The sequence below is a fragment of the Oncorhynchus tshawytscha genome, linkage group LG23 (assembly GCF_018296145.1).
Source record: "Oncorhynchus tshawytscha isolate Ot180627B linkage group LG23, Otsh_v2.0, whole genome shotgun sequence".
In the NCBI taxonomy this organism is placed as follows: domain Eukaryota; kingdom Metazoa; phylum Chordata; class Actinopteri; order Salmoniformes; family Salmonidae; genus Oncorhynchus; species Oncorhynchus tshawytscha.
Genome location: NC_056451.1, coordinates 7,070,320 through 7,089,619, shown reverse-complemented (window position 1 = coordinate 7,089,619; position 19,300 = coordinate 7,070,320). Strand labels below are relative to the sequence as shown.

The 19,300-nt window shown below is 42.5% G+C and overlaps 1 protein-coding gene across 1 annotated transcript in view; it reads left to right on the top strand.

Moving 5' to 3' along the window:
- LOC112223073 (mitogen-activated protein kinase kinase kinase 5) overlaps positions 1 to 8,516 on the top strand; it is a 30,230-nt gene extending 21,714 nt beyond the window's left edge. Inside the window, exons 16-28 of the mRNA XM_024386029.2 lie at positions 440 to 576; positions 2,188 to 2,293; positions 2,447 to 2,604; positions 2,878 to 3,070; positions 3,464 to 3,635; positions 3,990 to 4,161; positions 4,729 to 4,914; positions 5,345 to 5,450; positions 5,644 to 5,887; positions 6,197 to 6,309; positions 7,011 to 7,108; positions 7,430 to 7,506; positions 7,809 to 8,516. Coding sequence (XP_024241797.1) covers positions 440 to 576; positions 2,188 to 2,293; positions 2,447 to 2,604; positions 2,878 to 3,070; positions 3,464 to 3,635; positions 3,990 to 4,161; positions 4,729 to 4,914; positions 5,345 to 5,450; positions 5,644 to 5,887; positions 6,197 to 6,309; positions 7,011 to 7,108; positions 7,430 to 7,506; positions 7,809 to 7,923 — 1,877 coding nt within the window. The 3' untranslated portion in view covers positions 7,924 to 8,516. The remainder of the gene's footprint in view (positions 1 to 439; positions 577 to 2,187; positions 2,294 to 2,446; positions 2,605 to 2,877; positions 3,071 to 3,463; positions 3,636 to 3,989; positions 4,162 to 4,728; positions 4,915 to 5,344; positions 5,451 to 5,643; positions 5,888 to 6,196; positions 6,310 to 7,010; positions 7,109 to 7,429; positions 7,507 to 7,808) is intronic.
- The last annotated feature ends 10,784 nt before the right edge of the window (positions 8,517 to 19,300 follow it).

The following is a 19,300-nucleotide window of genomic DNA, read 5'->3' as shown; positions in this document are numbered from 1 at the left end:
GTGACAACGTGGTCAATAATGTGCCCAATCTGTGATGTAGTGAGGTATTGTTGGGCAAGCATAATAAGCTGCCTCAATAGCCTATTTTCAGCCGTAGGTGGTAATATCTCTAGGAGCTGATCCTTGGTCAGTATTGTGGAATCGTTTTAATGTTAAGATTTGAATGGAGAAATCTGACCTAAAAGCAGTGCTGCTTTTCTTTTGATCCTATCAGTGTCGATACGTGGTATAACAACGCACTAAGCGAATGTTTTCTTTACGTGGTTGTCTGGGAAACACTCGTAAAGTTAGCTCATAAATAACGATGTGTCTGGTACGTCATTGTAACGCTTAAGTTACATCGCAACTGGGAAACGAGGCCCAGAGGTGTTGCGAATCCTAAATTGAACCCCTTGCATATCTAACTGTAACCCATTCCAATGTCATCTCTCCCATGTAGGAAGCTTGTCCTCTCTCCTGCGTTCCAAATGGGGACCCCTGAAAGACAACGAGGCCACCGTCATTTTCTACACCAAACAGATCCTTGAAGGGCTTAAGTACCTCCATGACCACCAGATAGTCCACAGAGACATCAAGGTGAGGTGTCCTCAAGGAGACTGTTGCTGCTGCTAAATAAATGTTCAAAAAAGTACCAATGCCACAGCAGATTTTAATTCACACAGTCCGAGCTGGTTGTGTTGGAGTGAAACAGGAAGGGACTTCCTGGACTTGAGAAATGCTCCTTTATTATTTCCATTTCTAAATGTTTTGATACTTTGTGCCCCACTGAGCATGAACCTGGTGTATGTTGCTTACTCAAAACATGGTAACACAGTAGTTATGGGGAAAGTGGATCCAGTGGAATCGACCGATTTTATGATTTTTCTAATCGGATGTTTAAAAAAATATATATATATTTGTAATAATGACAATTACAACAATACTCAATGAAGTTTTTTATTTTAACTTAATATAATGCATAAATAAAATATATTTAGTCTCAAATAAATAATGAAACTTATTCAATTTGGTTTTAATAATGCAAGAACACCGTGTTGAAGAAAGTAAAAGTGCAATATGTGCCATGTAAAAAAGCTAACGTTTACATTCCTTGCCCAGAACATGAGAACATATGAAAGCTGGTGGTTCAATATTCCCAGTTAATAAGTTTTAGGTTGTAGTTATTATAGGAATTATAACACGTCGGCTGTTTCTCTCTATACCATTTGTATTTCATATACCTTTTAACTATTGGATGTTCTTATAGGCACTTTAGTATTGCCAGCCTAATCTCGGGAGTTGATAGGCTTGAAGTCATAAACAGCGCTGTGCTTCAAGCATTGCTAAGAGCTGCTGGCAAATGCAGTAGTGTGCTGTTTGAATGAATGCTTACGAGCCTGCTGCTGCCTACCACTGCTCAGACTGCTCTATTAAATATCAAATCAGACTTAATTATAATATAATAAACACAGAAATTACAAGCCTTTGGTCATTAATATGGTCGAATACGGAAACTATCATTTCGAAAACAAAAGTTTACTCTTTCAGTGAAATATGGAACCGTTACGTATTTTATCGAACGGGTGGCAACCCTAAGTCTAAATATTGCTGTTACATTGCACAACCTTCAATGTTATGTCATAATTATGTAAAATTCTGGCAAATTAGTGTACAGTTCGCAACGAGCTAGGCGGCCCAAACTGTTGCATATACCCTGACTCTGCTTGCACTGAATGCAAGAGAAGTGACACAATTTCCCTACTTAATATTGCTTGCTAACATGAATTTCTTTTAACTAAATATGCAGGTTTAAAAAATATATACTTCTGTGTATTGATTTTAGGAAAGGCATTGGTGTTTATGGTTAGGTACATTTGTGCTAAGATTGTGCTTTTTTCGGCAATGTGTTTTTGTTAAATCATCACCCGTTTGGCGAAGTTGAAGTAGGCTGTGATTCGATGATAAATTAACACGCACAGCATTGATTATATGCAATGCAGGACAAGCTAGTTAACCTAGCAATATCATCAACCATGTGTAGTTAACTAGTGATTATGTGAAGATTGATTGTTTTTTTTATAAGATACGTTTAATGCTAGCTAGCAACTTACCTTGGCTCCTTGCAGCCACAAGGTGCCCTAATTAATTGGCCATGCCGATTAATTAGTCGACCTCTACAGTGTAAAAAACCCAGTCATTTTCTCACAGGGTGACAACGTGTTGATTAACACCTACAGTGGTGTTCTCAAGATCTCTGACTTTGGCACCTCGAAACGACTGGCGGGAATCAACCCCTGCACAGAGACCTTTACAGGTGTGTGTATGTTTCATGAGTGTGGTTGGGTATGTGGCCATGCTTTTTTTCATATGAACATTTATATTTGATTTTCTTGGTATGAATATTATTTACATACGTTGCCTACATGTTTGTGTAGGCAGGTGTCTAAACGTCTCTGTGGTGTTTTAGGGACCCTGCAGTACATGGCTCCAGAGATCATCGACCAGGGCCCGCGGGGTTATGGGAAGCCTGCAGACATCTGGTCCTTGGGCTGTACCATCATAGAGATGGCCACGGGGAAACCACCCTTCCACGAGCTGGGCAGCCCACAGGCAGCCATGTTCAAGGTAATCTTTCTCTTGGAAACCAGAAGGTTTGATAATTAGTATGTTATTACATTTTAACCTATACTTTGTTAGTACTTGTGAATACTAGATAAATACTGGACTGTAAAGAATTTTACCAGCTGAAACCAGGGTTGTGTTCAGAAAGCTTCAAACTGAAGATATACTGAAACAGGGAGGGACAACCTGAACATGTCCATTGCAAAATGTTTTCCGTTGCGTGTCCTACTGAACACAACCTTGAAGTGTACGTACTCTGTTTCCATCTCCCTCTAGGTTGGTATGTTCAAGATCCACCCGGAGGTGCCGGACTGTATGTCAGCTGAGGCCAAAGGCTGCATCATGAGCTGCTTCACACCGGACCCAGACAACAGGGCCACGGCCTCTGAGCTGCTCAAGGATTCCTTCCTCAAATCCACCTCCCGGAGGAAGGCCAAGCCAGAGCCTGAAACACTGCCTACAGATGCTGGTGAGTCATCTTCATTGTTATTGTAATCATCATAATCAGAGAGAGTGTTATTTTAATCATCATATTTATCATTTTTGTAGTCATCATCAGTGCCAGAGTCCAGTCTTGTGGTAGCACTGCCTACTCTGGACCACATACCCCCTCGACGATGGGAATACAATCCCTTTCCTGGCCTCTCAGGCTGGCTGTCTGTTCTTTTACAAATACATATAAAATACAAAAGGGATCCTAATTTCAATCACCACACTCATTATTTTCATAATTGTCTGAAATATGAATTATTATAGCCCTTGTCTGTGTATAGTCTTCCTAATTCAGAAACGCCACGCTCATCGCCATTCCGTCACCATTATTGGGGTAATTAATGACACTGTCCTGCTTTGTGTCCTGTAGGTGACATCTACCAGCGGAGTATGTCTGTCCCAGTGTCTATACGTGTGACAGATACAGACAGGGACACTGACAGGATGGACCTGTCGTGCTCATGGGACCTCCGGAGGACCATCTCCCCCCTCAGAGGAAAGGACATTACAAAGAGCCCACCCAGCACCAGAGGCTTCCTGCCGTAGGTCAAAACATCCTATACCCTCTGGTTCCCCATTCGATTACATCATACATACATCTTCATTGTAGATCATTGCCTTACTGTAAATGCAATATAATGCCGTAGATAACCTCAAGATCGACCATGGCTTTTCCTAAATTGTCTGAAAAATCCAGCGGCTCTGTGATGAGCTTCCACCATGTGGTCTTATTTTCCAATCACTGCAGATAGAGGGGGGAGTAGAGGAGAGGTCAGATAATTTCAAGCAATTGAGATGGAGCCCATGCTATATATTGCCAAAGACCATATTTGTATGGCAGAATGTTTTATCTATGTGACATTGGTGTATATCTGTCTCCCCCTTGTGGTGGCCAGGGTGTCAGAGGAGCCCAGTACTGTGGACATGACGGCTAGTCCAGCCACGTCAGGGGAGAACCTGGGCCTGTTCCTACTGAGGAAAGACAGCGAGAGGAGGGCCACACTGCACAGGATCCTCACTGAGTACATCACCGATGTGGTGCACAACATCCAGAACACACTACCTCAGGTAGAGAGCGAGAGATCTTGGGCTGTATGTATCAAGAGTGTCAGAGTAGGAGTGCTGATTTAGGATCTGTTTTGCCTTTTAGATCATAATGAATAAGACAGGATGGACCTGATCTTAATTCAGTACTTCTAGTATTTGACCATTTTTGATTATGGGCCCAGAGAAGGGTCTATCCCTAATTGAGATAGTCAACTCCTGATAAATGCAATGGCTTAGGATTGTTATGAGGGCATGCACCCAACCGATCTGAGCATGCATATATCTAGAGCAATTAAAGACAATGTATGGTGAAATAATATATGTCACTTAGCAGACTTAGTCATGCGTGCATACGTTTTACGTCTGGATAGTCCCAGGAAAGTGAACCCACTACCCTGGCGTTACAAGCACCATGCTCTACCAACTGAGCTACACAGGACCACAAGGCACTTAAACAGTATACCCTTATCAGGAGTCTGCTGTACATGTTAGGTGTGAAAGAATGAGTGTTTATGTCTGCATTTTTACATTTGTAGGTTTCTTTGCCTATAATTATTTTATCGCGTTTCCTCTCTCCTTGCCTCTAAGCAAACAGACGTTGGGTCCGTGACCTCAGAGCACATCTCTGAGCTGATTGGCTGCCTGCGGGAGAACATCCGCTCTCCAGACAGAAGGCACCTGACCAACAGCCTGGTGAAGTTGCGCTCCACACTGCTTGCTACTGCAGTACCCCTCAAAAACCTGCGAGCTGTGCTCTTCAGCTTCCAGGATGCGGTAGGTCACTGGAGGTCACGGTTGTGTTCATTAGGGTATGCAACGGAAAACATTATAAACATCTTGCAACATCTTATTGGACTAGTTTGGGTAGTCCCTCCCTGTTTTTTGTTTTGTTTGTACATAATGAACATTACCCAGGAGTTGCAACGCCAGTCCTTGAGGGCAGTAGCCCTGCCAGTTTCCATTTCTCCCTGGCATGTAAAAGATTGCGTACTGTCATTGATTGGCCATATATTTCACACACATGGTTCCTCAAGTATTAGATAGTTAGTAATCACAAGGCAAGGGTGGATGTGGAATTAAACAGGGGGAGTCTTATATGTGTCAATAGGCAAGAGATTTACCACTCGACCACAGGCTCTGTGTCACACCCAGTAGTATTGTGCTAACCCATTCTTCTCACTCCCGTGTGTGTGTGCGTGCGCAGGTGAAAAAGGTGTTGAGGCAGCAGCGGGTGAAACCTCACTGGATGTTTGCTCTGGATAACCTTCTGAGGCAGGCCGTACAGGACGCCATCACTGTGCTGTTACCAGGTAAGAACCAGCAGAGTCAGACCTAATTCCATCTCAACTTCTATCAGTTGTTTAGACATGGAAATTCCTCATAGAACTACATTTCAATTTCATGATTTGAGTCCAACCCCGCCATTCAAATACCTCACCACCTCCCAACCCCCGTCCCACCTCCACACACACACTTGCTCACACACACCTCGGTGACTTTCAGAGCTCAAGCTTCAGCTGCAGTCTTCCTTTGAGACGGAGGAGAGTAGCCCAGAAAGAGAGCAGCAGCCCAGTGAGCTAGCAGAGCTTTTGCCTGCAGTCCTCTCAGATGACCAGGTGGCGGCGCCAGCCGACACAGAGCCCATAGAGGAGGTTTCAGAAAGCCCCTGCTTACCCAATGGCCTCCGGTACAACGCTAACTGTCCCCTCAGTCAGGAACTGAGAGATCTACGGCTAGAGACACGCAGGTTCAGTACCATTTACTTAGCTGTTTATATTACATTGCTTTTTGGCGTGGCATAAATGCATTTGTGTTGTCATTTTATTCTTTGTTCCACCTTTTAATGTGGGGGGTTTCCTTTTTTTTCACCTTTAGTATAATGGGCTTTAAAATGTAAGGAAAATAAGGTCATTTCTACAGATTCAGTGAACAATGCCAGCACACCACCAAGGATTACATTGCAACCAGTTACAAAATGGACAGTGAAGTGATATGTGTAAATAGTGAAATGTACTGTTACTTCAGGCCTGGTCCATAATGACTAAGTGTGTTTTAGACTGCTGACCCAGCTGAGTGAGAAAGAGAGGGAATACCAGGAGCTACTGAGGAACTCTGTCCAGAGTAGACAGGGTCAGATCGACACTAACAGGAACACATCAGAACCCACAGGTAATGTTTTCAGCTCCTACTCCACCCCGAAGCAGTCTGACTATTGCTAATGTCAGCACATTGAAGGCTAGAGTGTTAGTAAAGATTGTAGGTTTGGGTGAGGTACCTTAGTGAGCCAAATTCTGTGTCACTCTGCCACACCTTAGTATGTAACAAGGCCAAACACTCCTTGCCCAACAAGTAATGAATATCAGCCGTTAAATCCTCTTGTGTGTTTTTGTATACATGTAGATACTGGAGGTTGAAGGCCCACAAGTTACAGCCTGCCTACTGTAATATTCCTAAAATGGAGATATGTAAATGCCATTGAGACACTTGGTAGGCCTTGTGATTCACACCCTGTATTTCTAGATCTATCTCCACACCTCACCCTGAGGCAGTGGATTTCTGCTCTACTGGTTTGAGTTTAAGGCGTATAGCTCATTGCTGCTGAGATACGAGAGTTCGAACCAGATGTGTCAGTCATAATAATGATTTAGAAACTGGCATAGGAAAATGTTGGACTGTTTTTGTTTATTAGACCCTAATTACCTCCTTTCCCCTTTGTTAACATATACTGTCGCGATTAGCCCAGACTGGGGCTAACACCTTAACCATTACTGAAAATCTGTATTTGAAATACTCATACTGTTCAGCTTAGTAGCATGATGGTGCAAACTGGTGACCAGATCATGCCGACTTGTCTTCTCATCCTCCTGTAGATACAGAGTTGTCCCTGCAGATTAGTTCGAACTCAGAAGTCAAGTCCTTGGTTTGCTGGCTGAAGGCTATCCCAGTAGATCAGGACACCATAGACAAGGTAAGGAACTTCAAAAATACCTTGTGATTTAATGATGTGGGATTGGTTACCAAAATATGGTGTGACTATTGATTGATGGGTAACTGCATGCATGGAATAAACCATCTAATTGGTGAAAAGAGTGAGCCTTATTCACATTATAATAATATGACAAGTCACAAAAGTCTAGACCACGAAAAATCTGAAAAAAGAGGATGTAATCCATTATGACAATATTCTCTTTATGATGTAGCTCAGTTTCAGTCAGTGTTTGTGTGAGGCTAGAGGCTTGTTCTCACCGACGTTGTGTAAGTAGAATTCATGCTGTGCTTTTGTTTCTAGTTACTCTCTCACGAGTTCACCTTGGACTGTCTCCTCACCATGGCCTGCAGGGATGACTTGATGTACTGTGCCATAAGGTGACCTGCCTCCTCCAATCATGTTCACACATCCTTAAAGCAGAAGCAGGAAACAACTGATCTGCGCTTAATGAGGAAAACCCGCTGTTCTCTGTTTGGATGGTTGTTAATTCAAAGGACTGTGAAAGTACTGTGGATTGCTGAGATTTGTCTATGTGGATACATGTGGATGTGACTAGGGATCTGTGCAGTGTGAGGGTGTATGGATGTGACACACACACACACACATGGACACACACCCACACACACAAAGGGTCTGTACCGTAATGGTTGTTTTCTTTACTGTAACTGTTTGTCCACAGAGGAGGGATGCTGTGTCGTATCTGGGCGGCCATCACAACATGGAGGAAGTCACAGCTCAAATCTCAGCTCAGCACACACTCTGAAGAGAGCGAGGACACATTCTCGGATGGGTAGTCACATGTTCCATGACTAGGCTGGTCCTATAAGCACAACATGGTACAGATTTACTGAGTGTGAATTTATCTCATAGTTAAGGTATGTGTGTGTGTGTACGCATGTGCAGTTTTCTAAGAACAAGATAATCATGTCATAAAAAGTGGACCTACCTTAGTATTTCCCCAAAGTTGTTATATTGAAACTGAAATGGTTACAGAAAGATGGATGAACAGTAAAGGATATGTTTTCTGTCATTTCTTATTGTGAATACCTATACTTATAAAAACGGGTTTGAGAAATCTGCAATCTGATTGGCTGAAATGGCGTTCTAAACCATTTGACAATTCTCTGATATTTGAAATGCATATGCAACAGCTGTCATATTTTTACCTCAACAGACACTCCATGCCTCTATGGATACTTTATATTCCCTTATTAGTTTGGTGTGTAGTATAAAACAAAATAACTTATTTCTATTGTACCTCTTTAATGTACACCATTTCTGAGATCTTAGAAGGGCCTAAAGCTTGAAGAAAAGGTATATTATTGATGGTAAATATACACTTTTGCGAGTCTGCACTTGTGACTGGTCATTAAAATAAGCGGGAATAGTGGTGGTGTCTGTAAGATGTGTATATGGGTCTTTTGATAAAGAAAGGTGCCAATGTTCATGTTAAAATGTCATGTTTGAATATGATATTCTTTCAGTTTCACATGGGTAGGTACAGGAATAAAAGTCTAGGTAGGCATAATGACACTAACGCCACCTAGCAACAACAAAACATCTACATGTCATTCAAAATGTCACATGAAACATGGACACTGCATGTTTCTTTGTCATGCCTAGTAGCCAGGTCTGTTTGTGCTTTAGTCAACTTCTCTATCATTTATAGCCATGCTAAACATTTCTGAAGAATGGAAAAGATAAACAGCTTCTATATGTTTTTATAGTTTATAAAATACAATGGGTCCTGTCAAGAAAATTGATGATCAATAATTAAATCTATATAATCTGTGAATTTATCAAGCATTTTGTTTGGCTGAGGGAAAACTAGCCATCAAATGCTTGCTTTCTCTGTCCTAGTTTCCTTCACTCCTTGCCTCTCTGAATGTGCATTGGGGCCCGAGGGGAGGATCCTTCACTCCTCTCCCACAATGTGCTTTGAAAGGGAGGTGAGGAAACAAGGGGAGAATCTCAATTGCATCCTCACGTCCTCTCGCCGCCTCAAAGTCCATTGGATTAAAAAGGTGAGAGGGGAGTGAAGGAGACGAGGACAGAGGATGCGACGAATCAAGGAAATGCAATTGAGATTCTTCCAAGGACAGAGGAAGCAAGTATTTGACAGATAGTGACAGTGAGTGAGGGACTGAGCTACCATAATACCCATGGGTGGTGACATGGTGAAAGATCAACCTTACTTGGTTGAATTTTTCCCATATTGCTTACACCTGTCCAATCCTCTCAGATTTACATTTGTACATTTTAGTCATAAAGCAGACACACTTATCCATTGACAATTTACAGGAGGAATGAGTGTTAAGTGCCTTGATTAAAGGCACATCAACAGAATTTTCACATAGCTCAGGGATTCAAACCAGCAACCTTTCAGTTACTGGCCCAAACGTTCTTAACCACTTGACTACCTGTTGCCCAGATCTCCACAAGTGTCTAGGGGAAGAGGTTGTTTCTGGACAGGACCCCACAACCCTTTGTGTTTGTGGTGGACCTTCAGCACAACATTTGATGCATGGTTGGATGTTTAATTCCATTGCTGTACACACGGATTTGCACATGGTGCCGTGGCTGTGTCCAGATTACACCTATCAGGCAGTTCTGTGTAGCTGATTAGTAATTCATAAATAATAGATGCATAGAATGGAGTTGGAAGGGTGAACTACTTTGAAAGGACAGGAAGTGTTAGCTGTGCACTTGACCAATGACAGGCATTCCACATTAAACCCCACACGTGAACATTGAAAGTCATTTTAAATGTTTTTTATTCCAAACCAACAATTTGGCTGTTTTCACATTCCTTGTAACTCGAGGAAAATGTACACTGACTGTAATCTTATCTCAGGAATCCTGACTTAATGTTGTCCACGAAGTAGGCTAATTATGTTGACTGCCGTAACATGGACACAATGTTCTGTTAATCCTGGAGATCAACAGTAATTCCTGCACTTTGGCTGTTGTTCAATCACATGCGGTATAACAGGAGCTTGACTGTCATTCCACAAAAAAATCCTGAATCAGATGTAGTGCGATAATGTCCCCTCATACTAAACAGCTAGACATCAAATGTGCATCAAACAACTATTGTGCAACAACTATTGTAAACGAATATATTCTTGTCTATAGTGAATACACCATTTAAACATTCACAGTGTAGGTTGGAAAAAATAGGTGAACCCCGAGGCTAATGGCAGGAGTCCGCTAACCTGGAGTACAGTCATTGAGACGAGATTGGAGATGTTGGTTAGAGCTGCCCTGCCCTATAAAAAACACACACAAAATGTTAGTTTGCTATTCACAAGAAGCATTGCCTGATGTGAACCATGCCTCGAACAAGAAGAGATCTCAGAAGACCTATGATAAAGACTTGCATGATGCTGGAAAGGGTTCCAAAAGTATCTCTAAAAGCATTGATGTTCATCAGTCCACGGTAAGACAAATTGTCTATAAATGGAGAAAGTTCAGCACTGTTGCTACTCTCCGTAGGAGTGGCCGCCCTACAAAGATAACTGCAAGAGCACAGCGCAGAATGCTCAATGAGGTTAAGAAGAATCCTAGAGTGTCAGCTAAAGACTTACAGAAATCTCTGGAACATGTTAACATGTCTGTTGACGAGTCTACAATACATAAAACACTAAACAAGAATGGTGTTCATGGGAGGAAGCCACTGCTGTCCAAAAAAAAACATTGCTGCATGTCTGAAGTTTGCAAAAGAGCATCTGGATGTTCCACAGCGTGACTGGTCAAATATTCTGTGGACAGATGACACTAAAATTGTGTTGTTTGAAAGGAACACACAACACTGTGTGGAGAAAAAAAGGAACAGCACACCAACATCAAAACCACATCCCAACTGTAAAGTATGACGAAGGGAGCATCATGGTTTGGGGCTGCTTTGCTGCCTCAGGGTCTGGACAGCTTGCTGTCATCGACAGAAAAAATGAATTCCCAAGTTTATTAAGACATTTTGCAGGAGAATGTAAGACTTATCTGTCCATCAATTGAAGCTCAACAGAAGTTGGGTGATGCAACAGGACAATGACCCAAAACACAAAAGTAAATCAACAACAGAATGGCTTCAACAGAAGAAAATACGCCTTCTGGAGTGGTCCTGGAGAGTCCTGACCTTAACCCGATTGAGATGCTGTGGTATGACCTCGAGCGGTTCACACTAGACATCCCAAGAATATTGCTGAATTGAAACAGTTTTGTATTGAGGAATGGTCTAAAATTCCTCCTTACCGTTGTGCAGATCTGATCCTCAACTACAGAAAACATTTGATGGAGGTTATTGCTGCCAAAGGAGGGTCAACCAGTTATTAAATCCAAGGGTTCACATACTTTTCCCACCCTACACTGTGAATGTTTACACAATGTGTTCAATAAAGACATGAAAACTTAGAATTGTTTGTTATTTGTTTAAGCAGACTGTTTGTCTATTGTGACTTAGAATTTTGTTACCAATTTATGCAGAAGTCCAGGTAATTCCAAAGTGTTCACATACTTTTTCTTGTCACTGTAATTATTGAAGAACCCTGTTAATGATACTATCACATTTTATTTTGTTATTCATGTTAAAGTTACTCTTTCTGTTAGATGCATTTTGGTTTTGCAATCGTATACATGATTTTGGATATGTGTGCCCCATCAAAACTGTTTTCACAATGTAACATAGAGAGATACGAAGATACGAGTTCTCCATACAAAAAAAGTGTCCGACAGCAATATCCAGGAATTTTACAGGATCAAATTCAATATGGAAGTACATTGTTAAATGCTTAGTATATGATATAACAACAAACAGTATTATAAATGTAAGAAAAAGAAAAGTAGTGTTTTATCACCATTTTTGCAAAATCTATGAAAATTCCAAACATGAGAAAAGGTTTAAACAGGTTTTGATTTTACTCATGAATTATACTGAACGCTTCATATAAGGGAATCAGACAATTGAAATAAATCAATTAGGTCCTAATCTATGGATTTCACATGACTGGGAATACAGATACTGTATGTATCTGTTGGTCACAGATACTTTAAAAAAAGGTAGGGGTGTGGATCAGAAAACCATTCAGTATCTGTTGTAACCACCATTTTGTCTCATGCAGCACAACACATCTCCTTTGCATAGAGTTGATCAGGCTGTTGATTGTGGAATGTTGTTCCACTCCTTTTCAAAGGGTGTGCGAAGTTGCTGGATATTGGCGGGAACTGGAACATGCTGTCGTTAACATCGATCCAGAGCATCCCAAACTTGCTCAATGGGTGAGTATGCAGACCATAGAAGAACAAGGACATTTTCAGCTTGCAGGAATTGTGTACAGACCCTTGCGACATGGGGTTGTACATTATCATGCTTAAAGGTGATGGCGGCAGATGAATTGCACGACATTGGGCCTCAGGATCTCATCACGGTGTCTCTGAGCATTCAAATTGTCATTGATAAAATGCAATTGTGTTTGTTGTCCTGTCAATAGCTTATGTCTGCCCATACCATAACCCCACCGCCACCATGGGGCACTCTGTTCACAATGTTGACATCCGCAAACCGCTTGCCCACATCATGCTATACACGCTGTCTGCTATCAAACTGGGATTCATCCATGAAGAGTACACTTCTCCAGCATGCCATTGGCCATCGTAGGTGACCATTTGCCCACTGAAGTCAGTTACGACGCCAAGTGGCAGTCAGGTCAAGACTCTGGTGTAGACGACGAGCATGCAGATGAGCTTCCCAGAGACGGTTTCTGACAGTTTCTTTGGTTGTGCAAACCCACAGTTTCATCAGCTGTCCAGTTGGCTGGTCTCAGATGATCCTGCAGGTGAAGATGCTGAATGTGGAAATCCTGGGCTGGTGTCGTTACACATGGTCTGCGTTTTGAGAGGCCGGTTGGACGTGCTTCCAAATTCTCTAAAATTATGTTTGAGGCAGCTTATGGTAGAGAAATTAACATTCAATTAGCTGCCAACAGCTCTGGTGGACATTCCTGCAGTCAGCATGCCAATTGCATGTGTTGTTGTGTGACAAAACTGCACATTTCAGGTGGATGGATTATCTTGGTAAAGGAGAAATGCTCACAAACAGGGATGTAAACAAATTTGTGCACAAAATTTGAGATAAATAAGTTTTTTGTGCATTTGGACATTTACTGGGATCTTTTATGAAACATGGGACCAGTGTAGATTGATAGGTAGCTCCTGTGATGCATGATCACTTCCACATCCTATGTCTTGGCTGATGTGTTACCATGATTCCATCACATAATGCCATGACAGTTAGCACTGTCGCAGGCTGCATCGACTGTCGCTGTCATCTCAAAGGCATTGCATTCAATTATCCTATGAGGATAATTAGGATAAATCTAATAGGATAAAAACTGTTTGTGGTTGTCAGAGGTGTGCCAGGGAAACATTCCCCGCATCATTACACTACCGACACTAGCCTTTACTGTTAGGCACCAGGCAGGATGGGCCCATTGTCTCCGGACGACCCAACAAGGCCGGACGTTTCTGAGATACTGGAACCGGGCTCGCCTGGCACAAGTGGTCATACCACGCTCAAAATCTCTTAGGTCACTCGTTTTGCCCATTCTAACATTCATTCGAACAGTAACTGAATGCCTCGATGTCCATCTGCCTGCTTTATATAGCAAGCCACGTTACTCACTGTGTATAGGAGCAAACTATTTCCGTGAACGGGGTGGTGTACCTAATAAACTATCCACTGATTGTATGTTCCCAGTTTTATATCTTAATGTGTTCACATGAAGAAAGAGCTGAGTATTATGCATGACTAACAGCTCCAAACATTTGGCCACTACAAGAAATGTTCACTGGTACCCTAGTTTATAGAAAGACCCACATGCTGAAAGATCAATAGAAGGAAAGATGATCATATTTGCGTGTGAGTGTACAGTGTACACACGCCCCTGCTCTCACTCACTCACGCACACGCACAAACACACAGTCTGGTGGAAGAAGTGATGCAGTGGTGCCCACACTGTAAAATACCACACATGCTTCCCCATCTGTTTTCATGCTGTTGACATCACCATGGAGACAAGTGTTTGGGCCTTCCTGTTATCTCAGGCCATATGCCTACACATTGTGTTTGTGTGTGTTTCATTCATTTAGTTGTGTAATTATTCCCCAGTATTCTCTATGGTCCTATATGCAATCGGTGAGATGGGACAATGAAGTCAATTATTTTCATAACTACAATAAGTGCTGGAACTATTAGAGGGCTAGTGAAGTATAAGTCTACTCAAACACTGCGTCATAAGGGATATGAAGTCATTTAGGGACTGGGCTTGGTTCACTTTAATATATGAAAAACACCCACAAAGGCGTAACAGTAATGTCTGTTTTTTATTTAGATAAATGTTTATGTCCTCTCCTTTCTTGTCTTTATAAGAGTGTTTTACCCTATTGCTATTGGACGTAGCACATGAGGGTACATGATTAAAAACATCCAGAGAAATTAGTTCAGAATAAAAAATAGTATATTTACATTTTAGTCAATTAGCAGACGCTTTCATCCAGAACGACTTACAGCTCATCTTAAGATAGCTAGTCGGGACAACCACATATCACAGGCACAGTGAGTACACTTTTCCTCAATTAAGTAAGTGTCAGCAAAATCAGAGCTAGAAAGGGGGGCAGTCAAGTGCAAGTGTTGGTTTAGGAAGTTGTTTTTGTTGGGGGGTGGGTCGAGGTGAGGAGGGTTATTATTTAAGATTCTCTTTGACGTGGTAGGGTTATAGGTTCTTGCGAAAGATGGGCAGGGACTCTGATGTCCTTGCTTCAGGGTGAAGCTGGTTCCACCATTGGGGTGCCAGGACAGAGAAGAGCTTGGACTGGGCTGAGTGGGAGCTGCCCCCCTGTAGGGGTGGAGGGCTGAGAGACCAGAGGTGGTCTTGTAGTGGATTCGAGCTTCGACTGGAAGTCAGTGGAGGTTGCAGAGGAACGGGGTGACATGGGAGAACTTGGGAAGATTGTCCAGGGTCACGCCAAGGTTCTTCTCACTCTGGGAGGGCGACACTGTGGAGTTGTCAACCATAATGGAGAGGTCTTTGTATGGGAAGGCCTTCCCCGGGAGGAAGAGCAGCTCCGTCTAGTTGAGGTTGAGCTTGAGGTGATGGGCCAACATCCAAGAGATATCTGCCAGGCACGTAGAGATGCGTGTCGCCATTTTACAACCTAGGTTTAGGTGGAAGAGGAATGGGAACTGGCAGCAGTGTCAATAAAGAGGTGAGCCATCTTGGCCAAACTGTACGCGGAAGTCGGAAGTTTACATACACTTAGGTTGGAGTCATTAAAACTTGTTTTTCAACAACTCCACAAATTTCATGTTAACAAACTATAGTTTTGGCAAGTCGGTTAGGACATCTACTTTGTTCATGACACAAGTACTTTTTCCAACAGATTATTTCACTTATAATTCACTGTATCATAATTCCAGGTGGTCAGAAGATAACATACACTATGTTGACTGTGCCTTTAAACAGTTTGGAAAATTCCAGAAAATGATGTCATGGCTCTAGAAGCTTCTGATAGGCTAATTGACATAATTTGAGTCAATTGGAGGTGTACCTGTGGATGTATTTCAAGGCCTACCTTCAAACTCAGTGTCTCTTTGCTTGCATCTTTGGAAAATCAAAATCAGCCAAGGCCTCAGAAAGACAATTGTAGACCTCCACAAGTCTGGTTCATCCTTGGGAGCAATTTCCAAATGCATGAAGGTACCACGTTCAACTGTACTAACAGTAGTACGCAAGTATAAACACCATTGGACCACGCAGCCGTCATACCGCTCAGGAAGGAGACGCGTTCTGTCTCTTAGAGATGAACGTACTTTGGTGCGAAAAGTGCAAATCAATCCCAGAACAACAGCAAAGGACCTTGTGAAGATGCTGGGGAAAACAGGTACAAAAGTATCTATATCTACAGTAAAACGAGTCCTATATCGACATAACCTGAAAGGCCGCTCAGCAAGGAAGAATCCACTGCTCCAAAACCGCCATAAAAAAAGCCAGACTACGGTTTGCAACTGCACATGGGGACAAAGATTGTACTAAAGGCAATGATACCAAATACGAATTGAGTGTATGTAATCTTCTGACCCACTGGGAATGTGTTGAAAGAAATAAAAGCTGAAATAAATATTTCTCTCTACTATTGTTCTGACATTTCACATTTTTAAAATAAAGTGGTGATCCTAACTGACCTAAGACAGGGAATTTTTACTAGGATTAAATATCAGGAATTGTGAAAGACTGAGTTTAAACTCAATTTGGCTAAGGAGTATGTAAACTTCCGACTTCAACTGTATTTGGTCGCATCACAGTCCATAGTGCTTAATTGTTTAGGATTGTACACCATGCACATCTTGGCGGACAACGGACAATGACCAATGCAAGAGTTGTAAATCATGCTCTTTATACAGATAGTGTTCCTTGCCTTTGCAGTGTCCTATTGTACCTCAATGGGAGCTCAGAATACAAATTCTAAGTAGAGGCTTGTGGAGCCAAGTCCGAAGATGTCCTGATGATGTTGGACGGTTTCCCATGTGAAGGATCTTCCATCACCAAGAGTTGCAGTCTGTTTTGGAATGGGTGGCCAGCAATTAATTGGTCCTGAACATCTCTAAAACTAAGAGCATTGTATTTGGTACAAATCATTCCCTTAGTTCTAGACCTCAGCTGAATCTGGTAATGAATGCTGTGGCTATTGAACAAGTTGAGACTAAATTGCTTGACATTACCTTAGATTGTAAACTGTCATGGTCACAACATATAGATTCAATGGTTGTAAAGATGGGCAGGGGTCTGTCCTTAATAAAGAGATGATTTTTTGACACCACATTCCCAAAAGCAAGTCCTGCAGGCTTTAGTTTTGTCTTATCTGGATTATTCTCCTGTCGTGTGGTGCAAGGAAAGACCTAGTTAAGCTGCAGCTGGCCCAGAACAGAACCGCACGTCTTGCTCTTCCTTGTAATCAGAGGGCTGATATAAATACTATGAATGCCAGTCTCTATTGGCTAAGAGCTGAGGAGAGACTGACTGCATCACTTCTTCTTTTTATAAGAAACATTGTTTTAAATCCCAAATTGTTTGTGTGACACACACACACTTACCCCACCAGACATCCCACCAGGGGTCTTTTGATAAGCACCTGATGTGCTTATCAACCAGGCTCAGCACTTGGACCAGGTTGCTCCTGCCCCCTGGGGGAATTGAGTGTGGTACTGAGCGGTATTGTGCTGTCTAAACTACCTAACCTATTCCAAAACAATTTGATTTTGAATGTCTGTTGCAGACCACTTACTGAAGAAGACCAGGCTCACAATTAGGATGTTGGAAACTCAGAGGGCAAAGCAATTTGCATCTGAGCTTTTCGAAGTCACCAAGGACTAATCTTTAAGGCCAGGGCCATGAGTATATAGTGGACAGGATGGTGAGTACAACACTTCTCCAAGCTGAAACAGATCTGTTTTGGGAGATCAGACCGCTCATAGCTGTGGTGAAGCAGATCGATGCTTTTATATCGGACCGTATACAGCAGACCCTGGCCAACCTTAGTGGGCTTAGGGCAACATGGCTAGAACTCCCAACGGCTAATGCCCAGATAGCTGCTCAGCTAGTGGCAGTAGTCACTGTTCAGCTCCCTTGTTGACCAACATGTTGCACAACAGGCATCGATGGAGGACTTGACCATGGCCATTACTGGTGTCAGTGAGGTCCTTGTCTGATCCTCAACAAGCCTTACTAACCACCAAAATCAGTGCCCCATGACACTCCAAACTCCAAATGTTGTCATCAGTTTCCCAGAATGTTGAGACTAGATAAAGACTTGGACTTAGAGATGCCTTTTCCAGTTCAAGAAAACACAGCCACACCTGAGGAGCTTCAGGATGACTTGAACCATGCTGCCATTACCATTGTTCCTATCAATTATATACAGCACTTCCATCCAAGGAGAATGATGAACTTTCAGAGACCCAGGTAAAGGCATTGGGACCTTTGTGAGAAACTCAGCAAGAGTTCTCATTCCCTGTCTGCCAATGCCCAGGAGGCATACCAAGGCCACGTAGACACGAGGACCAAAAAGGTTATTGGTACTATTGACCTCTCTTACTTATCAGAGAATATAACAGAGGAATCTTTGGGAGAGAAAATCTGAAACCTCCATGGAGGTCAGTATATTTCTGAACAGTTTGTTGTTCCACATGAAGGATTACTCCTCCTCTGATACAATTTATTGGTACTCTGTGAGATTGGAGAACGGGGTCCTCTTGGAGTATCCCTATTATTTTTGCATCATTGTAACTTCCAGGCTAAAGCTGTTAGAGCAGTAAGCGAGATTCTCTTTAGTTCTTCTACAGACTCTGATTTATTTATTCGTGACCAGAGTGATACTCTGTCAGCTGCACCACCATCACTGGCCATACAGCATGAGGAGGAGCCCACCTGCGCAGGCTCAAGAAGTCTGTACCCACACCTGCCAGTGCAGACCAGAGTGAAGCTGTGATCTCAGAGACCACTTTCATTCCTTCCAAGAGCTCAATATGTTTTGACCCCGAGACTGGGCCTGAGTTCCCAAAGGACTGGTTGCGCGCTGCTGCTTGATTTTATACCAAAGTGAGGGTCAAGGTGGACAAGTTCATCCGTCCCCATAAATCTTCAGCTTTTGACTCAATGGAGGTTGTTGCACCTGCTGCTAGTCTGCAGAGATGCACTAGTGATGCAACTACAGTATCACCTCCAACAAAGACAAGTGGATCAGAACACGATTGACCACAGACTAAGGCAGAGATTCAGAACATTCCCTGCTCACAAACAGTGGTTTGGGGTCCAATGCTCTACAGCATTGGAACGGTGTTCAACCGTGACGCCTCTGTTGAGAAATACATAAAAGCACCACTGATCAACTCCCATGTGTTACATCTGAATGAGACAAGAAGTGTGTCTGATCACACAGTGGCCTCAGATTTACAACACTTCTATCATGAGTTGTACAACCTATTCCACCACGCCCATAATCCCATATGACCAGCCAACATCCACCATTGCTATCTTCTCTTCTGATGGTACCCTGAAGGCCATTGCCACTTCTCAAAATGGCAGTAGCAGCCTGACCGTTAAGCCAGAGAAATCTAGTGTT